The sequence below is a fragment of the Apus apus genome, chromosome 9 (assembly GCF_020740795.1).
Source record: "Apus apus isolate bApuApu2 chromosome 9, bApuApu2.pri.cur, whole genome shotgun sequence".
NCBI classification, from domain to species: Eukaryota; Metazoa; Chordata; class Aves; order Apodiformes; family Apodidae; genus Apus; species Apus apus.
This window is the reverse complement of record NC_067290.1, coordinates 21,848,563-21,866,293: the sequence shown is the minus strand read 5'-3', so window position 1 is coordinate 21,866,293 and position 17,731 is coordinate 21,848,563. Positions and strand designations below refer to the sequence as shown.

At 44.5% G+C, this 17,731-nt stretch overlaps 1 protein-coding gene and 1 long non-coding RNA gene across 4 annotated transcripts in view; one reads left to right on the top strand and one right to left on the bottom strand.

Moving 5' to 3' along the window:
• LOC127388153 (uncharacterized) overlaps positions 1–17,731 on the bottom strand; it is a 145,247-nt gene that overhangs the window by 59,390 nt on the left and 68,126 nt on the right. The window lies entirely within an intron of this gene.
• FGD5 (FYVE, RhoGEF and PH domain containing 5) overlaps positions 2,726–17,731 on the top strand; it is a 78,834-nt gene continuing 63,828 nt past the window's right edge. For 2 of the 3 annotated variants that reach the window (XM_051627321.1, XM_051627320.1), the window contains exons 1-2: positions 2,726–2,863; positions 13,367–16,295. In XM_051627321.1, coding sequence (XP_051483281.1) covers positions 2,851–2,863; positions 13,367–16,295 — 2,942 coding nt within the window. In that variant the 5' untranslated portion in view covers positions 2,726–2,850. Of the gene's footprint in view, positions 2,864–4,761; positions 4,777–13,366; positions 16,296–17,731 lie in introns of those variants that run through there. The other variant, XM_051627322.1, reaches the window with a different exon arrangement.

Genomic DNA, 17,731 nt, shown 5'->3' with positions numbered 1-17,731 from the left:
ACAGAGTGCTAGTTTATGTTACAATGATAAAAAATAAAGACTCTAACATGCCAGAACAGCTCTGATCTAATAGTGCACTTAAGTATATGGAGTAGCCCTACTTAAAACATACTATATTTAAGCACATACTTATAACATTTGTTGGATGGGGATCTATAAGACTAGAATGTTCACCTGAGTTAAAATTCATACATGCGTTCACTTTCCTGTTCTTCCATTTGCAATACAGATCATCCCCCACTATTTTTAGAGAGGGTCCAACAATAAACGTACAAATTTCAAGCAGTTCTTTTATGGTTCTTATTTGCATTTAGCTATAAAGCTCCTAAAGCTTTTTGTCATGTCAGTACAGAAAATTATACCCTGGATTGTCTTTAGACGGGCAATAAAGAGAATATAAGACTTTTTCTTACTAAATATACTTTAGAATTTTTTTAAAGACAGTGATCACTGCACAGATATTTGTTTCTTTTTCTCTGCTGCACCCAAGTTGTAGATTAATTGCTTATCAGCAGAGCCCTTGAGGTCGAAAATTAGCCTGAACTGCTCAGTTTTCCTTGGTGAACAGTGCAATAACCCTACCAGTTGATGTGCTGCATTTTTAACAACACAAACCAGCTTAAAGTTCAAACCAATCACATCTGATGAAAGTTAGCGACTCCTGGAGGTACCCTGGCACCCTGCCTCTGCAGCAGGAAGCAGAACAGGCAGGCAGAACTTGTGAGAAGCACTCACCCTTTCCAAGACAAGTCACAAAACTAATAATGGGTAATGCCTGCCCTTCAGGCAGACTCCAAGCTGGTGGCACAACGGTAGGAACAGTTGTCCCCTTGTCATCGAGTACAGGCTGTTTAACCAAAAGGTTACTTTCCTGGAGAACGTATTTAAGGACATTTTTTCAAATCACCTTTCCTTTCCTTTGTGTCACATAAAGTTTTTCCCGACACTTTCCATATCCCAAATCTGTATTCCTGAAGCTGCTTCAGATTATGCTTTCTATTGACATAAGTTGTTTGTGTTGATTGACACAAGTCTGCAAGTGGCAAGAATAAACCAGAGAGACATACATGAAGACGGGAGAAGGCCAGATGACTGCTGGCCATGGGTGGGCCAGGGAAACCCATTTCCATACATGCACCAGGGGACACACCAGGAATGTTATGCTATGAGGGAATATACAGCCTTTCCATCTCCTCATTTATGTTAGAGTAGTAATTAAAGAGCCACTGTTGCGAATTTGTGCATCTCCAAAACCATATAGGACTGCAAACACTTGCTTAGAGGTGTAGCGATACAACCAGGGTCCTCTGGAGAACCAGAACCCAGCATTCCTGGATAGAAGCCTCAGTGGGAGAAACTCAAGCACACAGAGAGAAGGGCTTGATTCCCTGTCCCTTGCTGCTTGCCTTCTCTCTTCTGAGGTCTGTGCACTAACATGCAAGGCACACCTCATCAGTCACAGGGAGACGCGACTGAAAGGTCAGCAAAGAGGGCTTTGACTATACTAGAGAGCATCTGCCAGCAGGATTACGTTGGTTACAAAGTACTTAGCAAAAGCAGAACTAACAGCATCTAAAATGAATTTGCACGGGATGGTGTTACCCATAGTCCTGATTTCTATGGGATTCAACATGCCAAAGCAGGACCTGACTGCTTCACACACACTGGGCAGGTAGAATGTGCTGCTTCTCCCTGTCCCCAGCCTACTGGCACGCAGGGCTCCAGGATGGCTCCAAGCAGCTGTCCTGCCCTGGGGCAGAATGGTCCCTCCCCGAGCAGGGAAGGGATCCTTGGGGTCAGCTCAGCCCTCCTGGGGTTTCTTTGCCAGGGGAAGGGAATCTGCAGAGTTGCGCCTTCTTGCCTGAGCAAAGGCAGCAGGGCTGTTTTGTGCCTCCACGGAGAGGAAGGGGGCGATCCAACCTTTCCGGGGGGGCTCCCACCGCTGCCAGGGAGAAGGGCCCAGCCACAGGATGCCAGTGTTAACTCCACTGAGCTGGGAGTCTGTTCATGGGAGAGTGGAAGAGACAGCAGTCTGGAGCAAGCCTGGTTTGTATGCCAGGGACCGTCCGCAGCTTCCCGGCACTCAGACACCTGCTTCCAGCAGCAGGGGCTGTCAGCTCCGCAAGGATGCTGCGGGCAGGGAAAAATACCCGGGGCGCGGTGGAGGGCAGGGCAGCCGGGGCTGCCCCGAGCCTCCTTCCCTGGGGGTTCTTAGTCTGGGGCGACCGTGTTCCAGGGGGGATGGAGCAGGGGGGTGTAATGGGCGGAGGATGAAGGGGGCGTGAATGGATTGGGGAAGATCGGTGTCAGGGGGGAAAAGAATGGAGACGAGGGAAGGATGAAGGGGAAAGGATTAAGAGAAGGGCATGGAAGGGAAGGAGGAGGGATGGAGGCGACATGAGTGGAGGGAAGGAGGGGAGAAGGCGGGAATGGGGATGGCGAGAGGGAGACCGAGGGCGGTGCAACGGGAGCGGGGCACCCGAAAGGGGGACAAAGGACGGGGCGCCCCGCTGTGCCGCCCGGCGCCCGGGCCGGGCCGGGCCGGGCCGCGTCCGTCCCGCCGTGCCCGGGGCAGCCGCCGGGCTCGAGGGGATGTCCTCGCGCCGCCCGGCCCCGCGCGCCCCGCCCCGCAACCACCGCCCCGACGGGCCGCGCGCGGGGCCGGGCGGAGGCGCGCGCCGCTGACCGCCCCCAGCCGCCCCGCCCGCCGCGCGCCGGCCCCGCCGCCCCGCGCGCGCCGCTGCCCCGCGGGGTGTAGGGCCGGGCGCGTCCGCGAGGGGCCAGGGCGGCGGCCCCCGGGACCGTGCGCGGAGCGCCCGGGGCAGCCGGCGGGAGAAGTTGCGGTGGAAGATGAACAACGCCGGTAAGTGCGCGGGGCCGCCGGGACGGCTCTCCGCCTCCGGGCAGTCTTTTCCCCGGGGCCGACAGACGCCGGGTGGGCTTCCATCCTCCGGTACCGGCACCCCTCCTTCCCTCGGGCCGGCACACCTCGCCTCCGGGGCCAGTACCACCGTCCGGGGCACCGCTTCTCCGGGGCTCGCACCGCCCTCCGCCCCGTCCCGGCATCCCTCCTCCTTCGGAGCCGGCAGCTCCCGGGCCGTGCCAGCGGCGCTGGGACCGCTCCGCCGGGCACCCCCCGTGCTCTGCCCCGTGGCCCCGGCAGGTGCACACCCCGCGGGGCACCACGCACCCGGGACTGCGAGTGCCCCGACGCCGGCCCCGCAGGACGGGGACAGGCAGCAAGCCCGGCCGAGGAGGGGGGGTCGGGAAGAAGGAGACTGGCAGGTGGGGAGATGGGGAGGCTGCGCCCGCAGCTCTGCGCCCGCTCATCCCTCCGACACGCTCAACCCTCGCAGAGCCAGCCCCTCGGGACTTTGCTATGACTTGCTTCCCGAAATTCTGGGTTTGGGGAGATCATGTTTTTTTGCAGTTTTCTCTCCAAGACAAACCCAAACCCTTCCTCTTTCCTTTTGGTAACTTCCCAGAATTTTTCCTTGATGGAAACTGGGAAGGTGAAAAAGACTGGAGGAGAAGGGTACTGAGATTAAAGACAAGATGTTCAACAGTTAAACATTAAAAGAAGTCACTGGAAAATTGGGGCAAACTTTAAATTCTCCACCAACACGTTCAGATTTTCAGGGATGAGGCACATGTATAAAAAACATTAGCAGTCCAGGAAACAATTATTACAAATTCTGGAGTTATTCAGAAAAATCTAATGCTGCATCTAGCATTGAAGAGGAAGAGAAACAATCCCTTTGTGTTAGCCTTAAAATTTTCCATTGTGTTTTCATGTTCCAGAAGGTGAACATTGCTGGGCACCTCACTTGCATGGATACATCCTGAAGCCCACAGATCTCACTGCTAGATACCTTGCCCTATAACTGTCATGTGTTGGGAAAGTGTGAATCATTGTTTGCCAAAGCACAGGAACATAGGATTGGAAAGGCTCTTTTAGGTCAAACCCAGCCCTCTGTTGTTGTGTCAGAATGTCATACCACTCCTCTGAGTTTAAAGCAAAAGGTTTTCTTCACTCTTGGAGTGGGGCAAGACACTCTTTAGCAAAAAGTGGTGACACTTCACCTCCATTTTCTGATCCTGTCTCAACCAGACTCAGTTCCTCCCAGGAGACAAACTTATTTGAAAATTAAGTAAGCCAGCCAAAAATTGCTTTAGCCATGATGCTCCAACCTGTTTCTTCATCTCTCTGTTACTTAAAACAGACTATTTCTAATGTGATCCTGTTGTCAGTAGAAGTGCAGTGTAAGGGATATCAGATATATCCATTTGTAAAGATTTTAAGTTTGACTAGCAGTCTTTACTTGAAATGTAGCACTGAATGGGACTACCTTCATTAACCAAGGCAGTACCTGTTGTTACAGAATACAAGGTCATATGACTCCCTTTATTATTTCATCAAAGTCTATCTTAAACAAAAGTATTTTAGGTAGCTCTCCTGCTGTTTCTCTCACAAAACTGAAAACCTCTTAGTATCGCTAGTTCTTCTGCTTTCCAGACCAGATTCAGTGCCATTTATTCTTGCGATTACATTGTCCTTTTGCTTAAAAATAGGTCTTTTCCTCCTCTGGTGTTTACCTCCAGGTTGCATTTATAGAGTGCTCATATCCCTTCTCAGGCTTTGTTTTGTGCATTCACACAATGCAAGGAATGTCTCTCCCATCAGTGCAAAGCAGAACTTCCTACTGAATGTGAAGGAGAAAGGCATTTATTAACTGGCACAACCTGGGGAGCAGCATCAGTGATCTTTGTATCACAGTAAGTAAACATGGCCCCTGTAAGCAGAGTCATATATGCAGGCATGTATGGTAGCCTTGATCCTACAGAAATTAAAGTAATGACAGACAGAAAACAGGAAGGGAGATATGGATTATCCTCCAAGATGTGGAACTGATACGAAAATAAAGATGAAGCAATCCACCCAAGGCCACAGGAAATCTGTGATAAGAGACAAGAGGCAGACCCCCAGCTCCCAGCCACAGACATAAGGACCTTCCAGCCTCTAAGTACTTATTTGTTTGCCAGGTGCTGAAATGGTGCTGCCCATGGGAAGAATCTAGAGTTGTTAGATTGCTCAGAGATGTAAGCAGACTGTATCCTTTCAGCTGCTGCTGAAAGTGATATAGGAAAAGCTGCCATATGTACCTGTCAGAGAAATTCAACCAACATCTTCCTTGGCTCGTAGTAAGCAGTATATGAAACTACAGGTGAACAGAAGTAGTCTGATGCAGTGTGAACTTCCTATCATGAAATGCTGGGAAATTACTGCCAAATCGAAAACATCACAAACACTTACAGTTTTGTTATTAAATATATGCCAGGACTTTAGAAACAAGATTATTTAATTGTCAGGTACATGTGGTTTTTCATAGTCAAGCTCCCCAGCCCCACCAAGACTTGTCTCTGTTAAGACAATGCTGGAGAATTTTCAGAATCCGGATTTTTTTGGTGTTGAAATTAATCCTTTTTTGGTAATATTGTATTTAGATTTTTCCCCTTCCCCAGCAGTGTTTCTCTGTGGGATGTCATGCTGTTGCATTAGGTTTACAGACAGCTACAATAAAGTTACGTAGTAAGAGGAATCTGTAAGCTATTGATCTGATATCCCAGAGTCATAATACATTGATCTGATCGTAGGGGATGGATTCCAGTAACTGTTCAGAACAGCATTTTATTTCTGTGGAGTGGCATGTGCTCTGACAGCCCAGCGGTTAATATTTCAATTAAGATTTTAAGAAATTCCCATAGGATAGTTACTACTGACTATAGTCTTTCTTCACACTAGTGAAGCCTTCTTGCTATATACAGAGTATTATTGATCACACTTTTGAAGAACACTGATAAGAGAGGATAGATGTTTTTCAAAAGCATCAAACTTAAGCAGAAGCTGAAGTACCCTTCTCAGAAATGTCTGAGGCATTTAGGAGCCAATACCCTACTGGTTTTGAACAGGACCTCAGATCTCAAGTGCCTAAAGCCCCAATTCTTAGAAGACATTTAGACATCTATTTCCTGTTCAAGTTAACGTAGGAGCTCATATCTAAATCTGGACTGAGGTTCCATTTGAAAGCAAGACTTGCACTCCTATGTCATTAGCAAATCCTAGTCTAAACACCTTTTCCATCTCAAGTGACTCCCATGCAACTGTTTTCATTTCTTATGTAACTTTTTTTATTTCACACTTTTCTCTGACAAGGTGAAATAAATGATGCATTTACACGCTGTGAAACAAAGAGAACTACTTTTGCATTGAATACAACAAAATTAATGCTATCTCAGTTATTAACTACATCCTGGGGTACTACCAGTGATAGCACTTGTGTTTTATGTGTTGAACCCCTCAAAGGGATTATGCTTTCTTTGTAAATCACACTACCTCATCTATATATGATCCAACATATTGAAGCAGGTTACACAGCTTATGCTGGATACTTAATTCAGAATGACATAAAAATGGCCTATCTACATAGGCAGCTTAAACACACTCTTGTTGTCTGACTTGGAGAAGTGGTAGAACTGTAATTACAGGTTGAAATCCACAGCTTCCTGTACTGGAAATGTAATAAATGAGTTTTAGGAGACTCTGTAGATTGGTTTGCCCTTCCATTCCTGGCAGCATTACTATAGAGATTGGTGCCCATGTACCGGCCAGGTCCAAAACCAGCTCTTCATCTGCTGTCTGCTTCACTTACAGTGAGGATCCATGTGTTTTTTTAATAGGAAGCTCTGTCTGCCATTCTCTCAGAATAATTTTTTCTCCAAGAAGTAAGCACAGGACCATGGTCAAAATATTAACCCATGTATTAGACAAGCTGAAATAGGCACAGGTACAGAATTTCCTCTCTGTTCTGCTTTGTAAGAATTTGGTATTGTTTTGGTAGCTGAGATGTGGATGGTTCCCCCTGTGACTGTACAGTGCAGTCACACTGTTGTCCGGATGGTGGGTCTGTCACCTGCTGTGCAAGAAACCAATCCACACAGAGCCCTGAGGTTTGCTTTAATATCCAGTTCTCAGAACAGGGAACAGGGAGGCGTTCCATAAAGCAAGCTCCCTTTCCAGAACCCAACTTTTATACTCAAAAATGAGTGAAAGAACTTTAACATGATTCTATCACTGCACGCAGGATGGGTCACTAATCCCTTGTTTCCATTCCAAGTGCCAATGCTCAGGAATGTCACTGTGCCTGCTCAAAGACTGGGGGTTGTTGTTAGCAGGGGTCCCTCTAGCCTGTGGGTGTGAATTTTAGTATGCTAATGGCTCATTAGGATGATAATATAGCGATTTCAATTACTCCATGTGTTTTTCCCCAGTGCTCAAGGCTGTAACCAAGATAAGCTGTGGGGAGTGCTGCTCCATCCCTTTCATCCCTCCTGCAGGTGTCCTGCAGGCCTGTCTCAAGGCCAGGCTGGTGACTATTGGGGAGTGTTTTTCTCTAACTGGAGTCTGGTTTTGCCCAATTCCCACTGTTTCACTGTTATCTAGGCCCTGTTTTTACTCTGCGTGTCCCTTACGTTCTCTTTTATGTGATTTTTTTTTTTTCCAAATGTGATTTTTACCCCCAAATTTTACTTATTTCAATTAATATCTGACATCAACACTGTTTCCATGCATTTCCAGGTTTGTGCAGCACTTGGCAGGAGTGGGTTTTGTCACTGGTTTGAGCTCTTAGATGGCTCTGATGTGAGAGAGAGCATGAGTATGATGGCTGCAATGGCTGCTGGTACAGGGCATGTTATTTTGTTTTTTCATGTCATCACCTAGTTCATAAACTAGAAATGCTACCATGAAATAACTTCTATCCTTCCTGCTCCAAGTAATGTTTCTGTCTATAAATAGTGTTTAGGCAAGTGACATGTAAATGAATCCCTGTATTTACTGTTATTCTTAAGGTTGCCTATTCTCATTTCCTCAATAGTGTGACTTTGTTTGCTTCAAATGGGGAATTTGATCCCAGCCTTTGGAAGAACAGATTTGCTTGATTAAAGCAACTATAGAGATGCAAAGACATACAGTCATGTCTGTGTAGTATTTTAGTAGCACATTCTGATTTGAGAGAAAAGCATTTATAGAACACAAACTTTTTGTTGATTAGACTGAGGAGTGGCTAACTGGCAGTAGTGAATCTCCATAGGAGTTATCTCTGTAATGTTATTAAATGGTGGTATGCACAGTGCTGGACACCAGGATTATGTTGATACTGTCCAACATTTTCCTTGGTAGGAAAGCAAACAGAGAAGTATCAGATGGCAAAGTTCGCTTTATGATGTAAAGATTGATGAAAGGGTAATTAACAAAGTAGTATGGGCAGTTAAATAAACAGATCTGGATCTGTAAATTGGGTCCATTCAAAGAAATGACACTTAACACTCACAGAAAATGAACAGGCAGCACAGCCTTGGGAACAATGTAGAGGTCATAATGGACAAGCAAGTCACCCTGATACAGTAAACAGCTAATGGAGAATACTGAGAAGGTGGTCTAAGAAAGGACTGAACTCCGTAGGCAACATCATCAGTACCCACTGCAGAATTCTTCCCATAGGACTTGCCATAGTATTTTTAAAGGGGCTACTGAAAAATTGGAAAAGCTTCAGAAAAAATCCACAGGAAAAAAACTTCAGGAAAGGTAAAATTGTCCAATGAATTATTTCGTTCAGTTTACCAAAAAATAATGTATGAAGATATAGCTGTAGGGCAGTACAGAGAAATACTGAATAGTAAAAAGGTCTTAAACCCAGTGGAAGAAATAATAACAAATGCTGGAGATACAAGCCAGGCAGCACTAACTCGAAATAAGGGCTTTACTTTTTAAGTATCAACTCATTGCAGGAATAAGATAAGGATAATAGTAAGGTATATTGCCCACCTTTTTCTGACTTCTGGCCAAAGCCTTCTAGAAGAGAATATTTACCTTTACTCTGATACAGCTGAGTGAAGTTATACAGCTCCTGATCAGAGCTGTACCACACTTTCTGATGGTCTTGCCTGGATATTTTCCCTCTACCTGCTTCTCAGGCCTTTTCCATCTGTGGATTTCAATCCCTTCTTCCTGCACATAAGCAGTGACAGACGGGACTTGTGTGCATTGGTTTCCAGTGGGATTCTAGGTTTGGTGCAGTCTCATCCCAATGTTGCAATGTGGTCTCTGCACCTGCATTGCCACCTCCATCCAGAAGCTGTACAGATCCCTGAACTATGCAGTGCATTTCTGTCCTCAGGGTCTCTTCCATTTTAACATACATCTGAGTTGAGCTAATGCCAAAGACATGAAGAAAACACTGGTCCATAAAAATTCATTGGTCAGGAAAAGCTACTTTCAGCATCTTAAGAGATGCCTGAAATGGATTGTAGCAGCAGCCCTGTGGAGCTAAGTAATTTCTTGGACCACTGTCGAAGACCACAGGCCTAGGACATGTCTACAGATATCCCTGCAGATGTGAAACTTGAGCGTTGAACTATGTCTTCACCCCAAAACCAGCTGCTAGATGGGGTGGTGGTAGATAGGGTCCCTTGTTGCCTTTATCAGATTCTAAACTAATTCCTAAACCTGGAGAACATTTGGGATTGGGTAGAGGTGCAGTGTTCCAGGCAATATGCCATTAGGAAACGTTTACTGTTTCAAAGAAACACTTCAACAGAGAAGGCTGCATGGGTTGATTGCCATTCCAGGAATGCTGCTAGGGTGCTGTTCTCTGCTTAGAAACTTGGAGACAAGGAGAGCAATGTAATTTCATATGGGCCATGGCAAGAATGAAACAATGCTGAAACACAAGTTTGCCTGGAGGAAGGTGGGTAAGGAGAGGAAGTGGTCCTTGTCAGTACAAGGAAGCATGGAACAATAAGGGGAGGAGCAGGCTAAAGAAATTCCTATTCCCCAAGAGTTTCCTTTTAAGCACAAGGTGGGTGTGTCTCCCTCAAACATAAAACACATCCTAAAATAAACATGCACTTTTATTTGTGAACATACACATTCCTTATGGTGCAGTGTTGTTTTGTGTCCATTTAGAAGTTACAGCCAGAACCTTTCAAGTGGCTCAGACAGCAAAGGAAGCAGAAATTAAAGAAGAATAAAAATGTAGTGATAAAAGGCAAACAGTGGTCCTTTCTTTTCAGTAGTTGTTTGGGTTACTTTTTAAACAAACAGTTGTACTCCTCCCACTGCCTCCCCCCACCATATCCCCTGCAAAAAAGAAAAAAAAGAAAAAAGAAAAAAAAAATAAAGGAGGCTCATGAAAGGCAAGAACAGACAGAGCAGTCAGGAAAACACTATGGAAGTAATCAGTAGTGACCAGTAGCTGGCACAAGTGGGTAAGTGTAGGACACCACAGTGCCTATTATTACCAAACTAGCCCATTACTGTAAGTTTTCTTCTACTAACAATGTTATTGAAGGTAGCATAAGGAAAAACTCAACATTACTTGATTTTGCTGTAGAAAATTATCACTGGAGAGAAAGTGGGTAATTGTGTTTCAGTTATTTAATTTTTTAGGTGGATGTCCGCATGGTTATTTTACATAAAGGAAATTAGCAAATTACATTATTTTATTTGAAATTTGTTCATGAGGCAAAGTCCAGTCTTTTTCTCATTACTCAGTGTTTCAGTGGAGACACTGAGAAGAACAATGATCAGAATGCAGAGACTATTCTCAAGCCTAGTCACATCCCAGGAATGGAGTAGCTATATTTGTGTCCTACTCTTGGATAGACATTCCTAGGAAAAGCCAGACACTGCAGGAAATGGTATAATACCTCCAAAGTGATGTTACTTTCTTGGAGTTAGCTCTAAAAATGTCTCATTATGGTGATAAGGGGTCCACTGCAGATTTCTGGTAGGAAGGGTGTAAGGACTCGGTTTTAGCTGATAAACACTTAATGCATTTTACTACCAGAACGTTAAATTTAAGACGTTCAGTAATTGCAATAAATGATGTAAAAATCCAAAAGGTAGATCTGGCTGGGAAACCAGGCTTACAATATACTCAACCCACTTCTATTCACAGAATCACAGAATCTTAGGGGTTGGAAGGGACCTCGAAAGATCATCCAGTCCAACCCCCCTGCCAGAGCAGGGTCACCCAGAGCACATCACACAGGAACGTGTCCAGGCAGGTTTGAATGTCTCCAGCCAAGGAGACTCCACAACCTCTCTGGGCAGCCTGTCCCAGGGCTCTGTCACCCTCACAGTAAAGAAGTTTTTCTGATGTTTACGTGGAACCTCCTGTGTTCCAGTTTGCACCCACTGCCCCTTGTCCTATCACTGGACATCACTGAACAAAGCCTGGCTCCATCCTCCTGACACTCACCCTTTACGTATTTGTAAACATTGATGAGGTAGCCCCTCCGTCTCCTCCAAGCTCAAGAGACCCAGCTCCCTCAGCCTTTCCTCATCAGGGAGATGTTCCACTCCCTTCATCATCTTTGTGGCTCTGCACTGGACTCTTTCCAGCAGTTCCCTGTCCTTCCTGAACTGAGGGGCCCAGAACTGGACACAATATTCTAGATGTGGCCTCACCAAGGCAGAATAGAGGGGGAGGAGAACCTCTCTTGACCTACTAACCACCCCCTTTCTAATGCACCCCAGGATGCCACTGCCCTTCTTGGCCACAAGGGCACATTGCTGGCTCATGGTCATCCTCCTGTCTACCAGGACCCCCAGGTTCCTTTCTCCTACACTGCTCTACAGCAGGAGAGTCCCCAGCCTGTACTGGTACATGGCATTGTTCTTCCCCAGCTGCAAGGCTCTGCACTTGCCCTTGTTGAATTTCATCAAGTTTTTCCCCGCCCGACTCTCCGGTTGTTTCCCTCCCTGTTTGTAACTGGCAACAGTTTTCGGCACTCACAGCTTTCGGCTGCTGCAGACTTGCTGCTGGCTCAACTGTGAAGTGTTTGGCACGTAACGTTTCCAAAATAGTCTGGAGGGAAAGATTAGCTACCCATGCTGTGATTTCAATAATTAGATGCCTCAAAGCAGCAGTGGATACTGTGAAACAATAGCACATACTACAGTACTGGAGACTGGAGAATATGCAGTTCTCTCTCCCTTCTTTTCCACAAGTTCTTTTTAGCCTCCATGCATGAAGCTGGACTGGATAAAACCTCAGAATAATTCTTAATCAGTATATACAATAAGGCACTTGATTAGAACAGATTTCAGCCCTTCTGGGCCAAGATGAGCTCAGAAAAAAAACTGACTCAGTTTTTAACTTAGATGAAATCTCTCTGGTGTCTCATAATTCTAGAAAGACTGTTTTCTGACTGCATCAGAATGCCAAATTGTCAGTATCTGTCTGAGTACTGGAAGAAACTCCAGCAAGGTTAAGAAGATCAGCAGAAACAGCCTCTCATATCTCACAGAGTGTAACCAAACATATATGCCAGTATTAGTCCAATACAAGTTACTCCAGTTGGACTAAGATAACAAGAAAAGTACCATGACACAAAATCTCAGAACAATCAGAGAATCATTTTTAATCAGCTTGCATTGAGTATTGCTTTATTCTCAGTATGGTGCACATCTGAATTTTAATAGTCTTCACCTCCAGATATCAAAAGTTTGCATCCCAAAATACACAAAATACAACAGCATAGTAGCTACACTTCCAGAAACTTATTCCATGATTTAGGATAGGATTTCACATGGGAACCGTGTCCTAAATTATGTGTCTTGAAATGCTGTTCCTGTATCTCCTGTGTGCAGGTCATTCAGATTTTGCACAAATAATTGTTCATGTCTCTGTCATGGTGAAATAATTTGTCCTATGCTTTTCCTTACAACAGAGAGATCACTCTTTTTCCATGAAAATGTGTTAATTAAATTTATAAAAATAGAGATTTCTGATTGATTAACCATGTAACTACCTGTTGATGATTACCTTTTGTAATTACCTTTTGATGGCTAGGAAACAGTAAGAGCTGACCCCTTCTCCTTACTTTTTACCATCTGTAACCATTTGGTGTGCTGGATTCTTCATACCACATACTTCATCTCCTACAAATCTCAAGAGGGACAATCCCTATTGTTGCCTATTTATGCAGTCTTTCAGTATTTCATTTAGTTATTTAAAGAATATTAATTTCAGGGCCAAGACAGCTGGAAATGGCTGTAAAATATACTGTGAGTAAAATGGCCATATATGCTTAATTCAGCTAGCTTCAATCTAGCTTTTTGTCAATGTGCTTGAATTGCCCCACACTTTTTGTCAGCACTTCACTAGAAATAGTTTAGAGACCCTAACTGGCCTTATTTTGCAAGATAAGTCACTTTTATAAGTCTACTCTGTAGGATGTATTCTGCTGGCTTTACTGAGGAACCAACATGAGTAACATGGCTTTTCTCTCTTTTCTCCAGAAATCACAAAGCCACCACTAGCACCGAAACCAAAGTTTATCGGTCTTCTTTCTCCAGTAGCTGTCTCCAAATTTTCTCCTTCACTGCCAAAGGCTGATATTCTTCATAACCCAAACTCTATGTCTAGGGGTCCCAAACCACCTATTGCTCCCAAGCCAAAATTCTCAGCTGACACTGAGGGCAAATCCAGTGTTTATACCAACAATAACTTAAATAAATGCTCAAATGGGAAACTGGTATGTCTTGATGGAGGGCTGTATGAAGGAAACCAATGCCATGCTGATTACTCGGAATCTGAGGCTGATAATGAATACATTGTTGTTCCTGAAGCTCAGCTGACCAGCAAAGACTGTGATGACTTAGAACATGAGCATGATCAGAACCTAGATGTGTCTGTGGAAAATGAAGTCTCAGAAACTCCAGAAGAGGTAGAGAAGGAAGAGGGTAACATTGCTAATGATAAGGATACCAGTAATCAAGAGGTCACTGAAGATAAGCACCATCACTCTTCAGATATTGCTGAAACAATGGAACCAGACTCCCAAGAATCAATCAGAGAGATTGACCAGGCCGAATCACCTTATGAGGTGTCCTCAGATACCCCTGATGGGGATAATGATGCTTCCAAGAATGTAGATGAAGAGGAGTATGTTCTATATGATTGCAGTGAAACCAAAAACACGGAGGAAACTTCTAACAACCTGGAAATGGATAAGGACAGTAGTAATTGTAAGACTGACAGCGATAACATTTTAAATACAGATGAGGAACTAATGGGTGATATCTGTAATGATACCATTGCAGTGCCACTACCCACAGATGAATCAATCTCAGGTTGTGAGAAGACAGATCGGGAGGAGGAGGAACAGCCTGAGGTTTTAGAAAAGGGAGATGGGTGTCTAGCACATGATGGTGACCACAGTGCACCTGCAGAGCTTGATTTGAACATAGAAAGGGGGACAAAAAATGATGACTGTATAAGCCCTGTCGTGCTAGCCAATGAAGCCAGTGAAGAAACAGCTCCTGGCTTAGGACTGTGTGAAGATGAACCTAATGATGAAAATGGTCTGGGAGAGTCCATCCATCAAGCAGCAGCTGAAGAGGAAGAAGCAGACCCAGATGACCACAATAATGGAAACACAGGAAATGCCAGTGATGGCTGTCAGATCACAGAGAGGAGAAGTGAGGAGAAAACATCAGAGGAAGCCTGTAAAGCAAGCAAAGATTCTGGGGAAGGGGAAGAAGAAACTGTGAATACAGAGAATATGGATGATGGCTGTCAATTTGCTCCTTGTAGTGAGGAAATACCCATGGAAGATAAGAGTCTTCAAACAGAAGGGACCTCTCTGGATGAAGATGGTGTGATCTCTCATAGCCTACTTAGTAGTCAAGGGATGGAGACAGAGCTGGAAGATGTGACTCTTGAAGAGCAGAGTGGAAGTATTGTGGAAACCTCTAAGTCAGATGATCTGCAACTTGAAGATAATGAGGTGGAAGCAAAGAGGCTCAGCAAAAGTGTCCCAAGTCCACCTCAAGAGGTCCTACTTGAGGCAGAGTTAGAAGCCTGTATGCACAGAAAAATGGATGTAGAATGTGGGACCAAACGTGTCTTGCATGAAAATCTAGAAGTCCCTGAAGTGGTCATTGTGCCTGAAGAATCAGAGGAAAGAGAAATTAGCAGTGATTCCCTAGATGACCCTTACGTGCTTCCAGCAGAAAATGAAACTGCTCATGATGGGCAGGCTGATTTAGGAGCTGAACACAGTAAAAGGGATAAGCTAGGCATGGATGATGAAAACAACTTGCTGCCCATTGATCGTAAAAACACTGTCACCAGAACACGGTCGCTCTCTGGGAAAATGCCAGGCAGTGTCCCAGAAACAGTTCCAGAAGAAACTGGACCTGAAACTGATTTACCATCTTCTCCCAATGTCTCTGGGACAGAAGATTTAAGCAGTAATATATTTTCAGTGGAAGGAAAACCAATGGAAGCCAACAGGGCATTACCAACCAAGTCAAGACATTTCATTTTATATCCTCGATCTTATTCCGTTGAAGGGAGAGAGACACCTGTCTCTGTGAACAGAGACAGTGATGTCTGTGTACTGGATGATGGTAGGATAAAAAGGACAGAAGACAACTTGTCTTTGCCTTGTGTTAATGGTTCCTCAGGTAGTTTTTCCCAGAGAAATCCTTTTTCATCATGTGGTGTATCTACTCCATCCTCAGTTGTTGATATACCACCTCCTTTTGAACTTGCCTACATCACCAAAAAGCCAATCACTAAAAGTTCCCCTTCACTTTTGATAGAGAATGATTCACCAGATAAGTATTCCAAGAAAAAGAAATCCTCCTTTAAGAGGTTCCTCACTCTAAAATTCAAGAAGAAAACTGAAAGTAAAGTCCATGTAGATGTTAATGTTTCCTCTTCAAGGTCCTCATCAGAGTCTAGCTATCATGGGCCTCCAAGGCTGATGGAGGTGGACCGGAGGAGCCTAAATAGCTCACCTCAACTAAAATCACACGTGGGGAAGTTCCGTGCAGCTGAGTCTCCCTCAGCTGTTCTTTTCTATAAGGATGGTAAAAGAAAAGGAACACCCAAGTCCTTCAGCAGGAGCGTGTCACGGGTGGAGTCCTTTGAGGACCGCTCCAGGCCTCCCTTCATGCCACTCCCATTAACGAAACCTCGGTCCATTTCTTTTCCCAATGCTGACACATCTGACTATGAGAACATTCCTGCCATGAGCTCTGACTATGAAAACATACAAATTCCTCCTCGAAGATCCACGAGAGCAGGAACCTTTACTGAGTTTTTTGAAGATCCCAGCAGGGCATTATCTGCTGCGAATGAGAACGACGGGTATGTGGATATGAGCAGCTTCACTGGCTTTGAGAATAAGCAGCAAACCACAGACCAGGAAACAGAAAGGTACTGTAAGAAATTATTATGTAAGACCTGCTAGCCTTGGCCAAACAGTCAAGGCCTCCCGTGCTGGGTATCATAGGCAGATCCTCCGTGTTGCTTGACTTATGCCCCCGCTCAGGAAATGCTTACCACAAAGATTGGAAGAATACAATATAAGCCTTTATTAGTGAACAAAAAAAGACAGACTCTCTACCTGATAAATCTATAGTAGCAAGTCCAGTGGATCTGGATCCTATGGTTGACAGATACAAACTGAAGAACATTTAAGAATACTTGGTTTATCTAATGGATATAATTTTTGTGGCTTGTGGGGTGGGAAGAGCTTGCTTTGTTCTTCAGTAAGAAAGAGGTTTCTCACTTCTTGACTGAAGGAAAAGACAGCCTATCTGCTAGAAAAGGGTCCTGATTAATTTTTTAATTCCTGTCAGTTTCTCAAAGCTACAATATATATAATTTATGTTTCAAAGTATATGAGTTAAGTGTACACTTATGGATTAATAAGACTAGACAATTAATCTTAAAAGTTGCTTTAGAGCCTATTATTATGGTCCTTTGACAGAGCTGCTGATTTATAAATTAATTAATGAAATGTCTGAAATAATATGCATTGCTAACATTAATAACAATGTTTCATCCTATTTTATTCAATTATTTGTAAATAAGAAAATGTGATTTTCATAGTTACATAGGAGCAGTGCACTCAAGACCTCTGAATTTTAATCTGTCATCAAATTATAGCATACTGTTCTGTGAGGATGTAAATAAGGAGTGTTTTCTACTAAGTCCATGTTAAACAGGTAATGAGAAAACAAGGTGCAAAGCAAACTAATGAAAAGGCATGTCTTTAATGCAGTTGCATTTTGTTAAGAGATGTGTGAAAAAGATATGTGTCTTAAAAGCAAGATTTCATGTCCATTTTAACCCATAATTCCCCTTCTAAAGATTTAATACCCCTGTTTCTTTGCTGCATTTATTTTCTCTGGTCCTCTCCCCCGTCTTTGTGGATGGAAGAAAGCATGGGCATTTCACACATCCCTTTTTCCATATTGCAGACACAGGGAGTATAAGAACTTTCCTTTAACAACTCTGAATCAGTCTTGCAAACCATTTCAACCATTTCTAAGGCATAATATACAGCGCTTTGTCTGAGAGAGGAAAGAATTGGCAGGGGTGGGAGAGGTGAGCCTGACATGGGGAAAAAGGTTGGATCAATCCTTAGCTGTGGATCCACTTATACTAGAAGCTGAGGTGTGTGGGACACAGGCCTGTGGCTTAGCTCCAGGAAGGTGCTGGCTGCCTGCAGCCTCGGTGGTGCTGGCCCTGGAACGCAATGGAGCACAGAGCAGGATCAGGGGTGCACAGCCCTGTGCTGGGCAGGGCAGGGCTGGGCTGGGCTGGGCAGGTGGTGCCAGTGGGGCTTGCTCTGCCCCCCTGTGCCC